This window comes from Cornus florida, unplaced genomic scaffold (genome assembly GCF_030987335.1).
Source record: "Cornus florida cultivar Cherokee Brave unplaced genomic scaffold, ASM3098733v1 CherokeeBrave_3.0.0_Hap2_Chr07, whole genome shotgun sequence".
Lineage (NCBI taxonomy): Eukaryota > Viridiplantae > Streptophyta > Magnoliopsida > Cornales > Cornaceae > Cornus > Cornus florida.
The window spans coordinates 6,170,718-6,193,825 of record NW_026775577.1 but is presented as its reverse complement, the minus strand read 5'-3'; the positions used below and the strand labels follow the sequence as shown (position 1 = coordinate 6,193,825).

At 32.5% G+C, this 23,108-nt stretch overlaps 2 protein-coding genes across 2 annotated transcripts; both read right to left on the bottom strand.

Moving 5' to 3' along the window:
* Positions 1-4,454: 4,454 nt before the first annotated feature.
* Positions 4,455-15,186, bottom strand: LOC132316163 (uncharacterized). The gene is made up of 4 exons (XM_059814676.1): positions 15,104-15,186; positions 9,780-10,022; positions 8,431-8,531; positions 4,455-5,353 (listed from the first exon to the last, which is right to left on the bottom strand). Exons 1-4 carry the CDS (start codon positions 15,184-15,186, stop codon positions 4,455-4,457), a joined length of 1,326 nt encoding a protein of 441 aa, XP_059670659.1.
* A 6,174-nt stretch (positions 15,187-21,360) lies between these two features.
* LOC132316162 (putative F-box protein At1g32420) lies at positions 21,361-22,533 on the bottom strand. The gene has a single exon (XM_059814674.1). The coding sequence runs from the start codon at positions 22,531-22,533 to the stop codon at positions 21,361-21,363; it is 1,173 nt and encodes a 390-aa protein (XP_059670657.1).
* Between the last annotated feature and the right edge of the window lie 575 nt (positions 22,534-23,108).

Genomic DNA, 23,108 nt, shown 5'->3' with positions numbered 1-23,108 from the left:
ATGGTGGGAAGTGTATTTAAACACATTTCCTAGTGCTCTTTTATTGTATGTGACGTGTGGTCAAGGGTCAAACAGGCCTTTGAATGCATCTATGGTGATTGACTTCAAAAAGGCCATTTTTCATGCTTTAGGGGTTTGGACGTATCATATTTTGCATTGGGAATATTTTGAGGTCATGGATCATTGTAACGCATTTTATTATGTATATTACGTTTGCGAGAATGCTCACTTTGCACAAAATATCACAGTTGCATAATATGGTTGGTGGTTGTTGACTTCAAACTTTCCATTTTAAGGTATTTTTGAGGTTTAATAGGTCGGATTTTGCATCGGGCATATTTGGGTGTCACAGACCATTCTAACACATTTTAAAACACTTATTACGCTTGCGTGCATAATCGTTTTAGCACATAACTTCATATTTGGTCATTTTGAACACTTGAAGCAAACTTGCATTTTAGCATTTTTCGTCAAAACTGATCTCAAGGGCATTTTGGGCAATTCAGGTGAAAAATAAATTTTTTTTTTTTTTTTTTTTTTTGGCATGATCAGCTTGGAAAAATTATTTTAGGGGGGGTTTCTGCTTCGTGTTTTTCAAAAAAAGGTCGTTTTCCTGAATGTGCCTAGGTTTGCACCAATAGTGCCCGCACGCACAGCACTTTCCTAAATGTGCCCAAGTGCTTGGCCCTGGTGCCTCTCAGGCCGCGACAATGCCCGATTTTGTTTTTGTCTTTTCTCTTCCGTCCGGCCTCTGAATCAAGTGATTTTTAAGTCTAAGTTTATTAATTTTTCGTTGTATATCCAATAATATACTTAGTAGCACCCATAATTTTCTACAAATTACTGTTTTATCCCTAGGGCTAAAATTGTCAGTTTTTAAAATATCGTTTCCGCATTTTCTTTTCTTTTAAACTCCGTGACTTCATGGAAAGTCACTCTAGCATTCTTGGGATGACGTTTATCCCTAGCAACCCTGTTTTCTTTATTTTCGTTTCCGTATTCTGGATCCGTTATCGGGTCATCTTTTGAGTCACATTAATATATTCGGGTTTGTGAAAATTCGGAATGTCATAGGTGGTATTAGAGCATAGGCGCGCGGACGCGCACCCAGGGGCGCATGAGCAGGGCGCACACATGGGGCTTGGTCCTGGTGCCCCCTCGGCCACGACGACGCCGGATTTTGTTTTTGTCTTTTCTCTTCCGTCCGAAATCCGAATCAAGTGATTCTTGAGTCTAAGTTCATTAATTTTTTGTTATCTATCCAATGGTGTGCCCAGTAACACGCATAACTTTTTAAAAATTACCGTTTTTCCCCTAGGGCTAAAATTATCCGTTTTTAAAATATCGTTTTCGCATTTTGTTTTCTTTTAAACTCTGTGACTTCATGGAAAGTCACTCTAGCGTTCTTGGGACGCCGTTTATCCCTAGGAACCTTGTTTTCTTTGTTTTCACTTCCGCATTCTGGATCCGTTATCAGGTCAACTTTCGGGTCACATTAACATATCCGAGTCTGTGAAAATTTGGAACGTCACACTAATTAATTAGGGTTTCCTCACTAAAAGCCTAGTATCAACATCTCTAAAACTATATTTTACTTGCTTTACTTTCTTGTTTAATTTTTGTAGTTGTGGATGTTTAATTAATAATCATTGTAAGTAATTAATCAATCACAAAAATTAGGCAAGTTGACTTATTCACTCCCCTTCTAGATCATTTAGAGGGTGATTAATAACTTAATTAACATAACAGTTTCCGCACCGTGGTACTCACAAAGTCAAAATAAACTGAATATATTAATGGCTTAGTTTGTAACCTTCTTTAGTGAGCCTTCTTTGTACGTATAAAACTCAGTTGATTTCGAAACATCACTCGAGAAATTTGAAAAGATCAAATCTAAGTAGTTTTGATGTTATATAGCTTATATGAAATTGAAAATAATTATTCATATAAAACAATATCAAAAGACAGGATGTTATTGACAAAGAAAATTGAGGAATGCTATGGACAGTCGCTTGAGCCACTATTCATTAATAGTCGTTGTTGTTATTGGCCACTTTTAACCTCATTACTTACTCGTTTCCTTAATTAATAGGACAAAAAAATATATAGATATATAATTATTTATTTATATGGGTGTATGTATAAACATATGTGTACATATATTAGGGGTGGCAATTCGTGTTCGTAGGTCGTGTTCATGTCGTGTCGATATAAGGGTATTATACTAAATAGGTAAACCCAAACTCAACCCATTTAATAATTCTATCAAGAATCCTCTACACTAACCCAACTCGTTTATTAAACAGGTAAACGTGTTAACCCGTTTAATGACCTATTTATTAAAATAAGACATTTAATATTTTATCAAATACTAAATAATAGAAAAAATTGTCATAATTAACTCAAATATTCAAAATAAAAAAATCATAATGCATAGACAAGGTTTATACTGAAATTAATTAATTATCCATAGTATTTGGGTTTAAACAGACAGCATATTACATAGGTTATATTCATAATTATAACATATTAAGTTACACGAGTTATAAAGGGGTTACACGGGTTGAACCCCTCAACCCTAATCCGACACGGTTAAGTAAACGGGTTAATCGTGTCAACCCTTTTATGACCAAAACTCGTTTATGACAAACCCAAACCCTCTTAACTCGTGTCATGTTCGTATCATATTATCGTATCGTGTCGTAATTTGCCACCCCTAATATATATATATATATATATATATATATATAAATTTAAAACTTAATGTAATTCTCTCGGTTCTCTCGTGTCATGAAGATTGGAAATAATAATTCCATTTCTTTAAAAATGTCCCTCTGTTCAACTGTTTTCTTCAAAGTCCTAGAAAACAAGAAAATTATGAAAATTGGCATGTTATGAATGTTGAAATTGATAGTGGTTTCACTCAAATATATAAAGGACGTATATTTACATTTATTTATTTATATTATTCTCTGAAGTACACAATATTACATACTAAGACTAAGTTTGGTACACCAATACTACACCCCCTTCATATGCAATGGATTTTGTGATGAATATTTTTAAAAAAACATAAATAATATTTAATATAATATTTTATCATATTTATAATGATTATTATTTTTTAATGAGTTAACTATATATATATATATATATATATATTTAAAACTTAATGTAATTCTCTAGGTTCTCTCGTGTCATGAAGATTGGAAATAATAACTCAATTTCTTTAAAAATGTCCCTCTGTTCAGCTGTTTTCTTCAAAGTCCTAGAAAACAAGAAAATTATGAAATTGGCATGTAATGAATGTTGAAATTGATAGTGGTTTCACTCAAATATATAAAGGAAGTATATTTATATTTATTTATTTATATTATTCTCTGAAGTACACAATATTACATACTAAGACTAAGTTTGGTACACCAATACTACACCCCTTTATATGCAATGGCTTTTGTGATGAATATTTTTAAAAAAACATAAATAATATTTAATATAATATTTTATTATATTTATAATGATTAATATTTTTTAATGAGTTAAATTATACTTCTAGTGAATCTTATTTCAATTATAATTTTAATTATTATTATACCTTAGGCGTATTCATACTATGTACATAAATCATCCATTATCTCTCATTTGGCGTATGGTAATTTTGTAGGGTACCACTTGTACAAGGCTGTGTGAGCCTATTAAAAATTCCATCTTTTTTTTTTTTTTTTGAGAGTATTTTACATATAGAGTTTATGAGGAACAAGATATATATAGACTTGAATCTAATTTTCCTGGAGTCTTGCACATAGAGGAGATGTCGTTGCGAGCTGATTGAGTTATATCTTGGAGCTAACTATGTTTTGCTAATACTCGGAAGATAGGATTATCAGTTTTAATAGTGTACACAAATCGAAAAAAACGGAAAGAAAAAAGAAAAAAATTAGGTAATAATCCCCAATTTATGCATTTACCTCTCCTTTTTACTCTACTCATTGTTATGATACTTTAAACATGTATCTACGAAACAAGATGCCCATGGAAGTCATCTTATGAAACCATATTGGATAAATGATGCTACCAATGTAGTGAAAGCTATTGAGGTTCTTTCTCTTCCGTATTTCTGATTGAAAATGTTGTGGAGATATGAAAGTGTTGCTAAAAACTTTCCAAGATTTCTCAGTAATGCAAACTGCAGGAAATCAGCCCATACTCAAGTTAGATTATTTTTTATTTATTTATTTTTTTTTTTTTTCTCGTTGCAAAAAACAACTCAGACGCTCATTTGTTCTTCTGGAGACTTGAAGTCTCATCATCCACTTTGAAACGTAAAAAAAATACCACTATATTATAACGCTGTTGTTTTAGCTAGAATTGCTATGAATTAGTATAATTTAAAAGTAAATGAGCTGGTGGAACTACTAACACAATGCTTTTGCCTTGAACAAAATAAATAAATATCACTTCCTTCCAAAAACTGAAACAAGGCTCTCCTGGTAGATAAAAGGCTTAAGAATGGCATCCTTCCCACGCTGTCTGAAGTATTTAGTTTCTCCCGTATTATGATTGTACAAAACCAACTCTGCAGTGTCCCGTCGTTCTAAAAAAAGTTCACCATTTTTCCATGACACAAGTGGCCTTTCAACATCTAAAATGGGTCCAATAGTTAGTTGTTTCGTCCAACACTCATCCTCCTCCATCGACCATATGTCAAAATGTTTCTCAACCCCACTTAGATCGTAAAGAAATATAGCTATAGAATCATTGTACATAGAAAGGGCCGCGCATCTTGATTTGGGTATATTTGATGTGGGTACATCTCGCACTGTTATCACTCTAAAAACCTCATTATCCATGTCAAACGAAAGGATCAAATAGTGAATATCTCCAAAGTCTAACCAATAATAAAATCCATTCTTGTATGCATTACACAATGGATCTTGTATGGTATGAATTTGGGATAATTCAATTTCAAAGACTCTCCAAGAATCTGTACCCAGTGTGTAGACCGAAACAACTCTAGGATTATATGGGATATCATTTTTGTCATCCCAGAAGTCACGAATCCAAACAACCTTGTAATCATTTGTAGTGCGGTCTAACCCAAATCCAAAAGAATAATAATAGGGATCAAAATAGGGTGGAAGGTTGGTGTCAGGTACTGAGAGATCTAGGAACCTAAATTCTCTCGTAGCAGGGTTCAACAGAGCTATGTCATTCCAATCCCAAAGTCCAAGTATTCCGTTAAAGGGGCCAATGACACCTTTCGCACGGTACATTTGTTGATCATCAAGATCATGAGATAAAAGGGGCTCTTTGCTTAGTGTTTCATCAAGAAATAGGGCAAAAACAAATTCACCTGTGCAATAATTGTAATATTGAATAAGTAGACGTGCATTGTTTTTGTGGTGGTTGAGTTGTTTGCTAATGAAGTTAGGGTTTCTGACAATAGTGTTCCAGGTTTTGCAAACACACTTGAAACGCATCAGTGATTTCACGGGCAACCTTAAGAGAATCTCAATTGTGGCATTTTCTGATGCATGATAATTACCATGGACCCTCAACATTGAAGCTCAATATTTTTCCTGATTTAAGCACTTAGTCAATCCTTTTAATTTACCTAAAAAAATGAACAACATGATCAAATTAAAAAAATAATCAAATTGTAGATTCATTTGCTTAACTTTGTAATAATTAATCTAAATCATTAAAAAGTGGTGTGACCGACGGTCTTGCAGTGTTGCTAATTTCATTAATGAAAGCATTGAAGAATGAAAGAAAATGAAATGAAAAGTTTTACGAGAAAATTTTGAAGTAATCAAGCACATAGAAACTTAATATACTTGATTCCTAAATTTGTACAAGACAACAATAAAAGCAAGCATTATTAGATTAAACCATTCAACTAATAAAATAGAAGTATTTCTACCTTACATTTTTTTCTGTGTTTCCTGAAGTTGCATTCCCCTATTCAAATGGAGTAATTTTAGTGTATTATTGTCTGATTTGCATCCTTTATATAAGTGTCAGATATTATATGTTTTTCATGTTTAAAAAGCATTTACACAGTTGCTTCTTCCAAACTATGTGTTTAGAGAAATCATTTTACAAAATTCATTTACATAAATGGGTATTGCCAAATCAAAACCAAAGCCTACCAATCACATATGCTATTAGAGTTATCAGATATGCGGATATCTAAATCACCAAATCCACAGATCACGACACAAAATTCAAGATACTAATTGCATATAAAACTAATTCCCCATGACCTACATAAATGAAAATCAAAAACAAGAAAAACTTGAAGTAAATCCCAATCTTGATTGCAAAAGCAATGTAAAAAGTTTTTTTGAAGAAGAACAATGTCATATGGATTTCACTTTTGATGTTTTCCAATTTATATGGTAAAATGGAAAACCTAAGAAGATCATTATTGTATGTTTGAAGGAATCTCTATAATATCTTTCACAATCAGCACAATAAATTAAAGAAATTAGAGAAAGAATGAGAGATACCACGGTGTCTTCGGATTAGGGTATGAGTTCTGCAAAATGAAAAGAAAGGAAAACCTTTTTTACATTAGTACTCTGGAGGAGATAAATATGAGGTGGACCTCTTTTATTTTTTATTTTTATTTTTTTTAAGGAGATAAATATATGTAAAAGTTGAAATTGTGAGAAGGTTTGGGAGGAAGAATAGCTAAGAATTCAATTTATATGAGTGGAGTGGTGGATTTCATCATGAAACGTCACCATGATGTCATACGATGATACCCACCACCCATCCACCCTTCTCACATTAATTAAATTCAGTAATTATAAATTTAGTTACTAAAAGCGTCTCTAAAGGATTCAATTTATATGAGTGGAGTGGTGGATTTCATCATGAAACGTCACCATGATGTCATACGATGATGCCCACCACCCATCCACCCCTCTCACATTAATTAAATTCAGTAATTATAAATTCAGTTACTAAAAGCATCTCTAAGGGTCAGTTTGGTATGATGGGTTTGAAGGAAAAGGGAAGGGAAGGGGACGGAGGGTAATAAAAAAATTGTGTTTGGGTAAAGTTAGTGGAGGGAAAGGGAAGGAGAGGGAGGGGTTTGGAGGGTTATTTATAAGCAACGTACAGTAACTTGTTAACCTTCCAAAATTGGGAGGATAAGGAAGGAAAGGGAAGGCAATGGCATACAAAATATTTGTTAGGCCAATTTTACCCTCAAATTTGCTCTTCATATTAGGGCCTGTATTCAGCGCGGGAACAAAGGAAGGCGTATATTCAGTGCGGGAACAAAGGCGCCAAAATTCACTGGTATAAGAAGAAATAGGAGAGAGAAAAGGGGGAAGTGGGTTCACGTATGGGAGAGAGAGAAGGGGAAGTGGGTTCAATGCATGGTCTCTGTGCCGGAGGAGGAAGTTGATGATAGAGATAGAAGGGAAAGGTTTGTAACGGCTCCTTAAATTTCCTAAATCCATGCTCTCGGCATCTCCAAGAAGAGCCGCCTCTAGAAATAGGTTGAGCCGGCTCCTTTATTGGCCTGCATACACCAACTCTCGGGATTTCTCAAATGCCCAAGAGAGCCGGCTCCAGCAACTACTTGAGGCGGCTCCAAAAAAAATGTGGAGCCGGCTCCACAAAAAGGAAGAGCCGGCTCCACTCATCTACATCCTTCCTATTTCACTCGGCACCTCTCAAAAACCCATAAGAGCCGGCTCCATGATCATGGTTGAGCCGGCTCCCTTCAAGTGTCCTATTCCCATTATATCTCGGCACTTCCTAATTTGGGGTCATTATTGAAACATTCCAGAGAGCAAACTGACTTAGGAGACTTCATCTTGCTTTGGGCGAATTCTTCCATATGATGGGTTCCTTCACTGGTATGTTAAATCCATGAAATTCCCTCTTCAATTTATATATATTCCTGCTCTTAATTTTTAGTCGAAATTAGCACAAACATAATTCACTATAGAATCTTTTGGCGTCTTTGATTCTTTTCAGTTGAAGATATGGTATTTGCAAGAAATTGGTGGATCTGTATGTTCGATCCACTTCATGCCTTGGGTTGTTAAGTTTTTTTTTTTTTTTTTTAAATAAAGTCAGAAAGAACCTAACTTACTGTTTTATGTTGTTGATCATCATTGATTACATTTGTGATCAAACCCCTCTCACCCAAAAAAGTAAGAAGCCAAATTTAAAGATTAAATTAATGATCATTTTTTTACTTTTCTCTGTTGTTACTTGCTTGAAGGAAGATCTAGTAATTGGGAGCCTGCTCTACTCATATTGGAGCCTCCTCTACTTAAAGTAGAGCCTGCTCCATTCATATTGGAGCCTCCTCCACTTTTACTTGAGCCGGCTCCTTTTATAAGATTTGATACATTAAAGAAGATCTACACTAAACTATATTGAGGAGACTATAGTTTAAGCAACCATCATTGGGTACAAATGCAGCGATCTTCTTCCCATTCTTAATCAGCTGCACACGAGCAGATTTTCTCATGGCAAAGTTGGGCTGCTTAGCCTCAATGCCACTGCATAAATTAGTTAAGTGCTGTTGAGTTTTGAAATATTGATTTGGAAAGAGAAGATGAATGTGGCATTTGCTACCAAACTGAGCCTTAGAACCGAATCTTGGGGCAAAAATATTGTTGCATATTTAAATCTAAAAATTTATCTTTTAAAATATATAAAGGGCATAATAGTAAATTTTTTATTATCCTTCCCTTTCCTCTCTTTTCCCAAACATGATTGTTATCCTTCCCTTTCTTTTCCTTCATTAATCAACCAAACACGATTGAGGATTAAACTTATCCTTCCCTTCCCTTTCCTTCCCTTTCCCTTATAACTAATGTTATCCTCCCCCTTCAAACCCATCCTACCAAACATAGCCTAAAGGATTCAATTTATATTAGTGGAGTGGTGGATTTCATCATGAAACGTCACCATGATGTCATACGATGATACCCACCACCCATCCACCCCTCTCACATTAATTAAATTCAGTAATTATAAATTCAGTTACTAAAAGCGTCTCTAAAGGTTGTTTATATTTTTTGAGCAATGCTTGATCCTGCCCTATCAGGACAAAATTTGTCCTGCAGTTGATGTGGACCATTGAAACACTAACATCTGTTCCAAATTAAAAATATTATTAAAAAAGTCTAGAGGTGGATCCAACCCGTTTTACTCCGGGTGAATCCTTGAAAAATCCAGACGGCAGAAATATAGGTCATTGAGCATCTCCGGTCTGAATAGCTGCTGCCACCGCCGCTACCCACCTTCTCTCTACTCGTTTGTTGCCCTTTCTCTTTCAAGGTTTATACAGCTTAAAACTCAAAAACAAAAGAAAAGCTCATAAATTTGGATTTTAGATTCATGATTTATTCTGCCGGCTCTCAGTGATCTGTATCTATAAATTTTATGCATTCTTCTTGTGAAAAGAAACACGATTGGTACTTCTTCAACTCTGAATTTAATTGTAAAAAAACTTGTTTAGCGGTTGATTTTGTTGCTCTTTTTTTATTCTGTTTTTCAGATTCGCCGAGGTAGAGCATTCATTCTGTCTTCTAAGTGCATTCGACTTCGATTTCTTGAATTTCAACATCATCTTTTGAAAACTTGGTAGCAGATTTCAAGAGAGACATAAGAACCTCGAAACTTAGCATTCTTGCAAAAAAATTAACTTTTTAAAGAGTTAGGTAAAAAAAAAATAGGGCATCAAAATTTTTTTCGTATGGTCCGAGCGGCTCCGTCGGCGATCTCGGTAGCTACATTCCCACAGTCCAGAATTGATCTCAGCACCACCCTTATCTTCACCGCCATCCGTATCAGAAAAGAAAGCTGTGCGCCCACAAAACAATACAAGGGCGGATGAGTCCCCAACCCCGGTGGTGGAGGAGGTGGTTGTGGTGGAGACAATGAGAAGGTCAAGTATTTGGCACCAAAGATCAAAGATGTGGTGATGAGTTTGTTGTATATATAGAGAGTAGTCAGAGAAATGTGATGAAACAGCGATGGGTATGCTGGAGAGAGAAAAGTGAAAGAAATTAGAAATTAGAAACTAGTGGTGATGGGTTTGCTAGAGAGAGAAAATAGTGTTTGCTGGAAAGAGGAGAAGTGAGAAATAAAAATGAGATGTTGAATTCAGATGGGTCATTAGATTTCTAACCGGTTTAAAATGGGTTTGATTATTTTTAGTTTGGACATTTGTCATGTTTTGATTGGGCTACATAATATAAGAGGACAAAAGTTGCCCTGATAAGGCAGGACTCAATTATTTTCCATATATATATATATATATATATATATATATATATATATATTTTGTGTAAATGTCACCTCTCATAGTAGAATTACACAAAATAGACTGCTAATTATTGTTCCAACCATCGTTTTATATATTTTTGAGTAAAAATGTATCTGTCAATGACAATTAATTATGTGTCATGTCCAAGACTCTACATAACTTTTACAAATATATTTAATATAGTGTTGATTCGTTAATAAAATGAGAAAGAGAGAGCGGAAAGAAAATACGATGGGTTGATTCATTAATGAAATGAGAAAAATTGAGAAGAAATGAAATATGTTAATATGACTGTATAAAAAGATTGTGCAAAATACACAATAATTTTAGACATTGGTGAGATGATGATATATCTTAACATACTCCTTGAGATAAAAAAAAATAATAATAATAAAAATAATAAAAAAAATTACACATTGTGTATATTTTACACAAAACGGTCTAACTTCAAATAGCTAAAAGCTCATACAAACTCTATAATGGAAAATGCCATACTTCACAAATTTTGATTTATAATTTTATTTTGAATTAGGTGGATGTTTATTTGTTAGCTTGGCTGCTTTGTGTGTTTTAAAAACAAATTTTTTAATATAAAAAATATCTTAATATAGGTAAGAAAAAATAAATAGCAAAACTTACAATTATAAAATCCAAACCCTCGTATAACTTAATTAACTTGAATTCAATTAATTATGCCAGTATATATATTCGTTTGGGAGGCAATTTCTATTAAATCTTTAAATAATTAAAACTAGAAGTTACAATTTTTTTACCATAAATAAGTGACTTCTTTCTAATGACTAAGAACCCCTTCTATTAAATCGTCAAATAATTTAAACTAAAAGTTACAATTTTTTACCATGAATGAATGACCATAATTTACATAATTCACTTAAAACTTTTTATGATTATATTTGGATTTGGTATTTTCTGATTAAAGTTAAATTTGAAAAAGAAACCCAACACATATAAAGTGCATGAAAAATACATAGACTGCAAAAGAGAAAATATATAAAAAAAAATATTAGTTGAGAAAAGCAAATTAGAGATAGAGAAACCTAGTGTAATTGTTCGTTCTTTGATTTTCCTTTAATTGACAATTTTTTTAGTTTGTTAAAATAGGAAACATAAATGTATAAAAGAGTAATATATACTAAAATAGAGAACTTTATGTTGGGTTTTATTTCAATAATTCATGTAAAAATCAAATATACTGTAATTAATTAAAGAGTAATTTAGATATCATACATGATTAGAAAATTCAACTTTAGATACCTTTAAGAATTCCTTAGCGCCCTTTGAGAGATCTGAAAAAAAATTAGAGCGATTTATCCACTTCTGAAAGTCGTCGATACGATAGGACTGAATAAGGGTTTTAAAACCCTTATATATAACAACAACAGGGGGACGGCTTCTCTACAAACAAGCATATCTAAGTCTCCCTTCCTATCATGGAAACTTAGATATAAATGGTTAGAATTAAATCACACCAAATAAGTTGGAAAACCACAATCCAACTGTATAAAACCATACTCCCAATTGAACCACCAAATTGGAAAGTACAACCCAATCCATCAAGTATCAATAATCACATTGCAATCTTATTTTAGAAAACGTAATACATAGGACCATAAAATAATTTTTATTATTTAAATATATATATATAAATTCCAACAATCTCCCACTTGGTCCATGCACTCTAAGTTTTATAAAATGACACTATGGATTGCAACATATTTTATAAAAATCGAGTGGCCACTCATTTTTATTTAGAAAACACAATTATCGAAATTGATGGATTGAAACTTTAGAACACTCTTCTCCATAAATTTCCTCAATAGTGGATCATGAATGCGTAGACAAGTAATATATTAGTCTAAACAGTTCCATGGTCTCAAAACTGATTCCATCTAGGATTCAAGCAAATATAGTGGTTTTACTGTATTTCATGAGATGTGCAAACTGCATGGGATCTAAACGCACACCTCACTATCCGTCCTGCTTCATACCATCGCAGTATGTCACTTGAACATATTACAGCAAACCGCCAACCTTCTGTTTAGTGTGAGGGTTTACCGATATGGAGCCAATCCCATATCTAGCCCAAGCTATCCATCCTACTTCATACCATCGCGGTATGTCACCTAAACAAATTACAGCAAACCGCCAACCTTCTGTTCAATGTGAGGGTTTACCGATATGGAGCTAATCCCATATCTAGCCCAAGTTATCCTCATGGAGTGTGAAAAACTCCCACAGGCAAAATTTAATATTCATGTTTGGATTTACCAATGTAGTGTCAATCTCACATCTAATACAAACAACCTCATGAGTAAAATACCACTCCCAGACAAATCTTATATTTGGATTTACAAATATGGTGTCAATCTTATATCTAGCCCAAACAATCGTATGAGTGAATTATCACTCTCAGACAACCTTTAATAATTATTTTGGATTTATCGATGTCGTGCCAATCTCATATCTAACCCAAACAACCTCATGAGTGAAATATCACTCCAGGCAAACATAATAGCACGTGCATAAACCATGTATATCAAGATAATAATAATTATGCATCATAACTTTATTTTGGATGCAAATAACTATCACCATAAGGCGTAAACTGGAGAAAAAATAACTGTCACCACAAGGCGTAAAGAAACTAACTGCAATGTAACATATATAAAAGAAATACCGGACATCACAACATAATGACTCTCGAACACCTATCCGAATCACGTGCTTTATAAATACTTTATTATTTTTTGCTGAAGACTTTTAGTGAGAGGACATGTAACAATATTTCTGTAACCATATGGGGAAATTTTAAAGGCACTTAAACCTTAACTTTCTCATACTTGAAAATGAACTTTATGTCAATGGGCTTATTACGGTTGGTCACCGTTAAAATTTTTCATATAAAAGCCTTTTGAGAAAGTCCAAATATTTCAGTAGCATGATCTATGTGGATTCTAAAGCCAATGACATACTTTTCATACCCATGTCCTTTATGTCAAAACTTTACATAAAATTCTTAATATCATGTATCACATGAATGTCATTGCTACCTTGCAAAATATCATCAACATATAGGACAAAGAAAACAAAATGACTCCCACTGAACTTGAGGTATATGCATTTATCCATAACATTCTCTTTGAACTTACAATTAGTAACCACTGTATCAAAACTTTGGATACTACTGCTTTAAAACTTACTTAATCCATAAATGAGTGATAATGAAAAAATGACTTTTAAAAAGTCGTTTAATTAAGCTGGAGAAAATCTCAAAAAAATCAACACTTAACTTTTGCTTAAGTACTTAGCCATCAATTTTTGTCTTATATCTACCAGACATCTCAAAATTACCAACTACAGCATACTTCCAAGCTCTTGAAAATCTCCTAAGCTAAACTGGCTTAGGAACTAGATTAGAAACTGAAAGAAAGGTCTGCAAAGGAGAAATAATTGAAAGAGTAGGAATATGAGCTTTAACTGAAACCACTAAAAAAAGTGGAATGAAGCTTGGAATAAATAAAATAGATGCTGAAAATACCTTTTTGCAAAAAGAAACTACAATATCTTAAACTCCCACTGGATTCACCACTCTCATTAAATATGCATGACATATTCCAATAATCTCCATAGGTCTACAGGACAGTAAAATCTCGAATTCTTTAATCTTTCAAGATGTCTAATAAAATAATCATTGGTAATGTGAGTGTTAAACTCCTTAATATCTGCATTATATAACTATGTCTCTATAAGATATCCCTACACTTTCTATTTTCTGCAACTTTATTCTGTTCAGGAAAACTAGGAATGGTGTATTGTGGCACAATACCTTACTCTTTAAGTATGTATTGAAAAAAAATACTATTTACACCCTTCTTATCATTCTCCTATTAAAACTCACCACCTTAGTCTGATCTTAAAATCATAATCTTTATACCAATTACTTTCAACTTTAGTCTAGTAGATTTTACACACATCAAGTGCTTCGGACTTCTGGTGGATTAAGTACACAATCATACCTTAAGAACCAATCAATGAAGACAATGAAATACCTTTGCTGCAAACGAGTTACAATAAGAAATGGACCACAAATGTCGGTATAAATATAGTCTAAAACCAAATGACCGACTAGCCTTAAAATTGCGTTTCTTAGCATTTGTCCTTTGACACAACCAATGCATAAAATTTGTGGCCTAATAATCTCATCCTTGACCAAGCGTTCAAATCTCTTTTTGAGAGACATTCCCTAAGATCCTATGCATAACATAGATGAATCCTCTCTGACCAAAACACGATTTTATTCGGATGGTATCGAGTCAATTGAAAAACAAGAAGCAAGTAAGATCACACCCGAATCCATCCACCATGTTTATACCTATATTTTTACCAAGTTAGGCTCAAATATTAATATGGTAATTTTCTTTCTTGTTTTGTTTTTCTTTTCACCATAATAACCTTTTCTTTTGATGTCCTTTTATTTCTACATGATCAATATTTATCATTCCATGATCAATGTTTTTATTTTGTTTAGCCTTATTCACTTTCTTGCCGCCTAGTTTCTTCATGAAACTATTCTTACTATCACCGTAAGATAAGCTGACTCAGTTTTAACACCCTTGAGTCGTTTCCATTCAATAACACAAAATGCTAACAGCTGGTTAATGCCACATTTAACTTTTTGTGAATTATAATTTACCTTGAAAACCTGGAAAAACCTAAGGAGAGAATAGATCACCATGTGGACTAATTAACTTATTAGCAAATATGATTCTTTACTACCTCAGATCATTAACTAGCTTGCACATCTTATAGATGTACTCCCTCACTGAACCATTACCATCATATCCACTAACATAATCCATGTCAGATAATAGTATTGTAGTTACTTCTTAATACCCATTAACTCTTTCTTGATCAAATCAAGAAGCTCCTTGGCAATATCTAAACTAGAATACCACCCTGAATAGTATCACCAATAGAAGTATAAATTAATCTAATGGCATGGTAGTACCTGTAGTTCACTTAAAAAATGCAACAACTTTTCTACCTAAGAAGACAATGCACTGGGCATATGGGTTTCTTTCTAAAACAACAGACACGTAGTCCAAGAAATCCAATATAATATCAAAACTTGTCTTCTAGGCAGTATAATTTTAACCATTTAATGGTTCAATCCCTATAAGGTATCTTTAAATTGCCGAAGCGTCTGTAACCTGAATAAATGTTATATTGAATAACATCACAAAAACAACATATAGTAATATATCTCAGCTTTAGGGATTATAACTTTAATTCGTGCTTGGGGTTTTAAGCCGAATTTATCAGGGTGTTTTACTATGTGCAAAACCATCCACCCCGCGGAAACAAATAAAATGCCATCTAAAAATCACCTTTTGGCAGAATTTTAGATTTTATTTTACCCCCAAACCTGCGATCAAATCGCACATAGACCTATTTGATTATACTTGAATTATTACTAAACACTTCCACTACCTTTTGGCAAGAGGGTTATTTAGTTATAATCCAAGCACTATCAAATATTCTACTCACTTATTCCACACTAAGACATTGATCACCTTTTGGCAGAACAAATGCCCTCATGTAGGTAAGTGTACTGTGAGACCTCAATAAGACCAATGTCTTAAAATTTCAATAAAATAATAACCTCCATGAGCGTGTCACCTTTTGGCAGGCATTACCCACTTTAACTGTTATCTTTAAAACAGTCACTTTACCGGTCTTCCTAAACCCCAAGGAAAAACCTATACTGCAGAAGTTCCATTTATTTAAGTTCAACAACTTCTTTATAATGCACATAAACTAAACCTAAATATTAAGGAACACTTGATTTCACTGTAATATAAATGGTTTTAATACAAATAATAACATAAAGCCTTCTCATACATCTTAAGAAATTACAGTGAATAATATAATAATAACATGCACATCAATTAAGATTTAAAATCACAATTCTATATATACTTTAATGAAAATAAAATAACAAAACTTGATGCATGTATATTATATATCCAACAAACAATTTAAAGTACTTTGAATCTTTAAATCAATTAGATTAATAATACTTACTTATGGCACACAAGCTCCCATAAGTTTTCAACTTAAAATTGAACAAGTGTCATTAATTACTCAATGTGACTAAATAGGCACACACTCATGTCCTACTCAAAGGTCACTGATTACATGTAATATAACATGAATTAAAATTCTAAACCTGACATCAACTAGGCAAAAAACAAGCCATACTTTAATACCTCATTGACCATTTATGCATTTGATGCGTGAATGTATAAACACATTCAAATAAACTAATCCACTTTAAATTCATGAAAGTAGAAACTTCATACATATATATATTTCTTTACTATTAATCGCACTACTAAACATGCAATCTTGCATATCTATATATATATATATATATATATATATATATATATATATATCAAAACATATATATTCACAATACAAAGGCTTACTCACAAAACCAATCAGTCAAATATGTGGGCAAGAAAAGATTTACATCACTTGTATATGTACATCTCTAACCCATGAATATATATATACATGAATTAATTATGTATTCATACCTATATATGCATCCGTAGGACTAGTGTTTCTTAGCAAACTTTCATCATAATATAATATTATAATATTTAAATAAATAGTTTGTGTATTAAAAACAATGCATTTGTTTTATATATAGTGTAGTCCCTTTGCAATTAGGTATTTTGCTTGCCTTCACATTTCAAATTGGTGCGCTAGAGGGATTCAATATGCTGCTGGTTTCGTAATGGTGCCCCTGGAACCAAATCTATGGCATGTTGAATGTCGCACAGTCCCTCCATTATTCTTAGCGACTTTTAAAGTGCGGGTGGATGAGAAGCTTCGTCTACATCTTGACTGATTGATGATTAACAATCAGCTACGTGCTATACTCAAATGACCTTATATACTTGTAATTTACATACCCATATATGTTTGCATACAAACTGATTGCACAAGAAATTGATGGACAAGAATCTCGTTCGGCGTGCACAATTTGATCACAAAACAAACTGATAGCAATTTGTGTACTACTTTATTTATTGTTATATAAAGTATTTTGTTTATATAACAAATTGATTTTAATAAATTGATTGCTTAAATTAAAACAATAATCAATTCATTAAAAGACAAAATGTTAATCATAAAGTATAAAGTATTATTTGTACTTTATATAAAGTATTTTGTTTATTTTGTTTTTAAACCGAAGAATTAATTACTCACCCACGAAAATATGAATCAATAACATATTTTGATTTTTACAAATCCTAACTTAGCTCTGGTACCAATTGTTGGGTTTTATTTCAATAATTCATGTAGAAATCAAATATACTGTAATTAATTAAAGAGTAATTTAGATATCATACCTGATTAGAAAATTCAACTTTAGATACCTTTAAGAATTCTTTAGCGCCCTGTGAGAGATCTGAAAAAAAATTAGAACGATTTACCCCTTTCTGAAAGTCGTCGATACGATAGGACTGAATAAGGGTTTTAAAACCCTTATATATAACAACAACAGGGGGGGACAGCTTCTCTACAAACAAGCATATCTAAGTCTCCCTTCTTATCATGGAAACTTAGATACCAATGGTTAGAATTAAATCACCTCAAATAAGTTGGAAAATCACAATCCAACGGTATAAAACCATACTCCCAATTGAACCACCAAATTGGAAAGTACAACCCAATCCATCAAGTATCAATAATCACATTGCAATCCTATTTTAGAAAACGTAGTACATAGGACCATAAAATAATTTTTATTATTTAAATATATATATAAAAATTCCAACACTTTAATATCTTTTTAGTTATCGCCACATCAAATTCAAGATCATTTTGAAACAATTTTGTTGGTATATGTGAAAAGAATCATTTAACACTTCATTTACCCTCCCCCTCCCCAAATTATCCGAAGAGGTAAAAGAGTGGATATTTAAATCAAAGTGGCATTATTACTGTTTTGTTTGAATCCCAATTTGTTTAAACTTCAAAATTCATATCTCACAAAGCGTATATCCAAAAATTCCAAATATATATGCACAGAGAGCTTATGAAATATAAGATTTATATAACAAGAAGTCATGACCAAAGAGAAATAGATAATCTAAGAATATGTTCCAGCAATCTTATTTATTTTTCAGAATATTTGTAATAAAATTTTCAGAATTATTCATTTACATACAAAGCATAACATATAGAAAATTTAGCCGCAATAAAGACCGATTTCATGACATATCATATTGTTCGTCAAGGTATGTTCATTTTTTTTTATAGACTCACCATTGAAAAAAAATTCAAAATGAAAAATCTACCTTTGTTGGGGCTAAATTTTTTTATATGTTATGGTCCATATTCAAATGAATAATTCTAATTTTTTTTTTTTTTTGTAAATATCCTGAGTATTTTATTTTATTTTATAAATAAAATAAGATTTCTAAAGCATATTCTTTATTGCCTATTTCTCTTTAGATATGATGGCTTGTTGCACAAATCTTATATTTCTAGTATCCCTATTTTATAATTTTTTCGTGCATATATTAGTTGTAATTTTTGAAAGTATAGCTTGCGAATTATGAAATTTTGAAGTATTGAATGCGCTGGAGAGTGGAGACGATGGTTTCGCCAATAATTTTAGCCTAAGGTACAAATTTTTGTGTGTATACTGCTATTTACCCTGACAAATAAAAACCTACTATTTTATTGAGTCTATGTGACTATCTATGTGTCAAATGTAATGAGATACATTTTAAAATATAAGGTAATTAACTATTTGAAAAGTTATAGTCCATTTTATAATGCATCTCCACCAATATGTTAAAATATCTTTACAATGTGTAAATTGTTGTATATTTTACACAACCTTTTTACATAGCACATCAATATATTTCTTTTCTCCTTCCTCTTTCTCATTCCATCAAAGATTGCACCACTACAGCATCATATTTTCTTTCTCCTCTCTCTTTTTCATTCCATTAAAGAATCAACCCTATATTAAATAGGTTTGTAAAAGTTATGTGGGTTCTGGCATAACACGTGATTGGTTATTATTGGGGAATATATTTTTATATAAAATGTATAAAATAACCATTGGAGCTAAAAATAAATAATTTAAAATTTTTATGTAAATCTATCATAACACATTAGATTTATACAAAAATATATATACAACAGTTGGAGATACTCTTAGGTTTCATCTTATATCTATGTTGACGAATAAAGTTTCAATCACCATACATGTCAAATTGTATATGTGCTTTAATATACATCACATTACATCTCTCTAAGGTATAAATACTTAAGATTGCTTCTTCTATATATATATAATTAGATTGACATTTCTTCATTGCTATAATGATCAAAACTAATGACATATGTGACTCTAGAAACAAAAATAAAGAGAAAAATTTAAAGAAAAATTGCAAAGCATTGAAAAATATTGCAGTTCCTGTTCTAGATTTTGTACCAACCAAATTCTTATATTTGAGTATCTTGAAAGATACTGATATTGCCTAAAATCTAGTTCAACATGATCGTACAAAGCATGTCGAAATAGACAAATTCTTCATTAAAGAGAAGTTGGATGGAAAAATTATGGAGTTGTCTAAGATTTGATCTAAGAATCAACTAGCCGACATTATCACCAAAGCAGTGTCAAATCGAGTGTTTTCAAAATTTTTATACAAGTTGGGCATGTGTGACGTCTATACACCAACTTGAGAGGGGGGGGGGGGGGGTGTTGAGGCTCTCTTGTAATCCGGGATTGTACATATTGTATAGTTATATGATTGAATATTTATCCCCTGATTTAGAGCTAATTTGTAGGTAATTAGTTTCCCGATTATTGTATAATTAGCTACCTAATTTAGCTAAGATTATAGTCTGTATCAATTCCCCATCAATGAATAATATTCATATGCAGTTTCAATTCCTATATTTTTTTTTCCTCTGAATCAAAGAACTCTTTGTATATGTTAATTGTATTTTATTTAGTTAAACGTCAAAAAAAAAATTCTTAAATCTCCGTCAAGGTAATAATGACATGTCATTTTTTCGGTAAATAATAATGACTTATTTCTCAAAGTGGAATCAACATAGCCAAAATTCTTTTAAAAAAATTGAAACAATTGTTGAATAAATTTTAATTCTTGAAGAATGTTTTTTCATTACAACTTTTTTTTACCTCTAACTTACTACTTCCTCCTCTTTATCTTTTGCCATCTTCGTATCATTTTCATATATACTTTTTTAGGTTCATTTTTCTCATTTTTATTGTATTTTCCTCAATATATATACTAATAAATATAATATTACAAATAAAATTATAATACGATAGCTTTATAATTTTTAAAATTTTATTTCGAAGTTCTAGTTCGGTCTCTCTCACTCTTGCACTGGACTAGTAATTTTTTTTTCTTCCATTTTGTCATTTTTATAATCCTGCCCCTCAAATTAAGATTTCTGCCTCCGCCCCTGCCTACTGCCACTTGGTGAACCTCAGGCAACAGACCTGTTTCCATAAAACATGTAACCCATCCCGACCCCCCTTCTTACCTCACACTTTTGGGGGGATGGCTGCTGCCAATGGCTATGGTGGCTGTTTTTAGCACTTCTAGCAGCAGATATATCTGTCGCTATATCTAGTTTTTGTTGTAGTAGGAAAAAAATTTCAAATTTCCAAGGAAAGCTAGCCTGAATTTGATTGCAGACGAAATCCCTTAGCTTCAGTTAAAATAAATAAATAAATAAAATAAAATTCTTTGCATCAATTGAGAATTTTCTGCTGCTTTTCTCAAATCATAGAGAATACAAATACAATTTAAACTATACAGATGGAAAAAAACTCTGTTAACATGAGATGGTATTCAATATCCACCAATTGCTTTTAAGTTCCTTTTTTCATTGTCGCTGGTTCTTAAAGCACTACCAAGGATACAATATGTGATAGAAACTCAAAAGAATTAATTGTTTCTTCAGCCGTTCGAAATTTTCTGTGTGCCACGGGGATGAAATGGTAAAGAGTCTTTAAGTCGAGCCATATTGGACCTATCTTCCCCTTCCCGTCCTTTGTTTTCTCCACTGACTGAAACTAGACTCTCCTTGTACATAAAAATATCGCACTCATGATGTTGGAGATTCTTAATTTCTCGGGTATTTTGGTCATACAAAACCAAATCTTCAGTACCAGTTTTTAAGAAAAGCTCACCGTTTTTCCAGAATCCCAGTGGCCACTCAACGTCTAGAAGGGGCCCGATAGTTAGTTGTTTAGTCCAACATCCATATTCTTCCATCACCCATATATCAAAATGTTTCTCAGCCTTTTGCCTATCAAAATAGATCAAAGCAATAGAATCAATGTACATGACTACGACCCCACATTCCATTTGGGATAGATTTGGAAGCCCGGGTACATGTCGGAAAACCTCATTTCTCATGTCAAATGAAAGGATTGCATAGAATTGATTAGTATCATCATTGGTCAACCAATAATAAAGTCCATTCATGTATGTGTTGGATGAAGACTCATATACGAAACTAGATGGAGACGAATCCTCGAAGAGTCTCCAAGAATCCGTAAATAGGTTATACACGGTAACAACTCTAGGAAAATATGGATCATTCTTCTCCCTATCCCAGTAATTTCTAATCAAGACCACTTTGTAATCGGTTGTTGCAGGGTCGAGCCCCAATCCATAATAGCAATGATAAACATAAAAATGGGATGGAAGGTGAGGTTTGGGCATAAGGACTTTCCTGAATTCTCTTGTAGCCAGGTTCCAAAGAGCTATGCGGTCCCAATGCCAAAGACCAAGTATGCCATTAAAGCTACCCAACATACCTAGTTCATTGGGGACCTGAACATCATCAAAATCGTAGTGTAGAAGCAAGAAGCTAGCAAGCGTTTCATCCAGGAATAGGGAAAAAATAATATTTTTTTCAGCGGTAGTAGTGTAATGATAAACAAGGAGACGAGCACTGTTGCTACTCTGGTGGAGGTGATTTGTAATGAATCTAGAGTTTATGATGAGGGAGTACCAATGTTTGCACACACACCTAAATCTCAGAAGCGACTTCACAGACAACCTTGTGAGAACATCAATTACCACATCTTCTGACAATAGCTGACTCTCACTTTTGCACTTCATCTTTCATCTTTCTCTGCAAGGTTTGAGTGAATCTTTGTTTCCTATATAAGAAGAAATTTGTAAAATAAAAACAAAATTTAACCAAATTATGAATACATCTGTCCTATAAATAACTTTACATTTGTAACAGAATTTTGTGACCACTTCTGCTCATCTTTACAATAAATAAATATATTAATCGACTATATATATAAGACAAAGTCATGTAACTATGCAGCGGTGGTCGGATGAAGCTTTTAACCAATAAATACTTGTTATTTTCTTCATTATTTTTAAATTTTGTATTATAATTGACTTGTTGTCACTCAATATATATGAAACTTCGTCGGGGTGAGGGTGCTCCATTCATGTCACTTATCTCTCTTCCTTTTTTCTTTTTATTTAATTTTTTGGCAAGTATTTTTTTTTTTTTTTTCACGTTAATTCCATTCCTTTTAAAATGTCCAAATTCACTATTGTCTTTATGTCTCAATATATATGAAACTTCGTCGGGGTGAGGGTGCTCCATTCATGTCACTTTTCTCTCTTCCTTTTTTCTTTTTATTTAATTTTTTGTCAAGTATTTTTTTTTTTTT

Bases quoted from the DNA above. Each gene is read 5' to 3' on its own strand.
- LOC132316163 (XM_059814676.1), bottom strand. From the start codon at position 15,186: ATGGATTATGTTAGTGGATATGATGGTAATGGTTCAGTGAGGGAGTAC. The intron at 10,023-15,103 runs GTAGTAAAGAAT...TTCTCTCTCCAG, and splicing joins AAGCTAGTTAATGATCTGAG to CATACCCATCGCTGTTTCAT. The intron at 5,354-8,430 runs GTTGCTTAAACT...ATTATTGCACAG, and splicing joins TGCATTTGTACCCAATGATG to GTGAATTTGTTTTTGCCCTA.
- LOC132316162 (XM_059814674.1), bottom strand. From the start codon at position 22,533: ATGAAGTGCAAAAGTGAGAGTCAGCTATTGTCAGAAGATGTGGTAATT.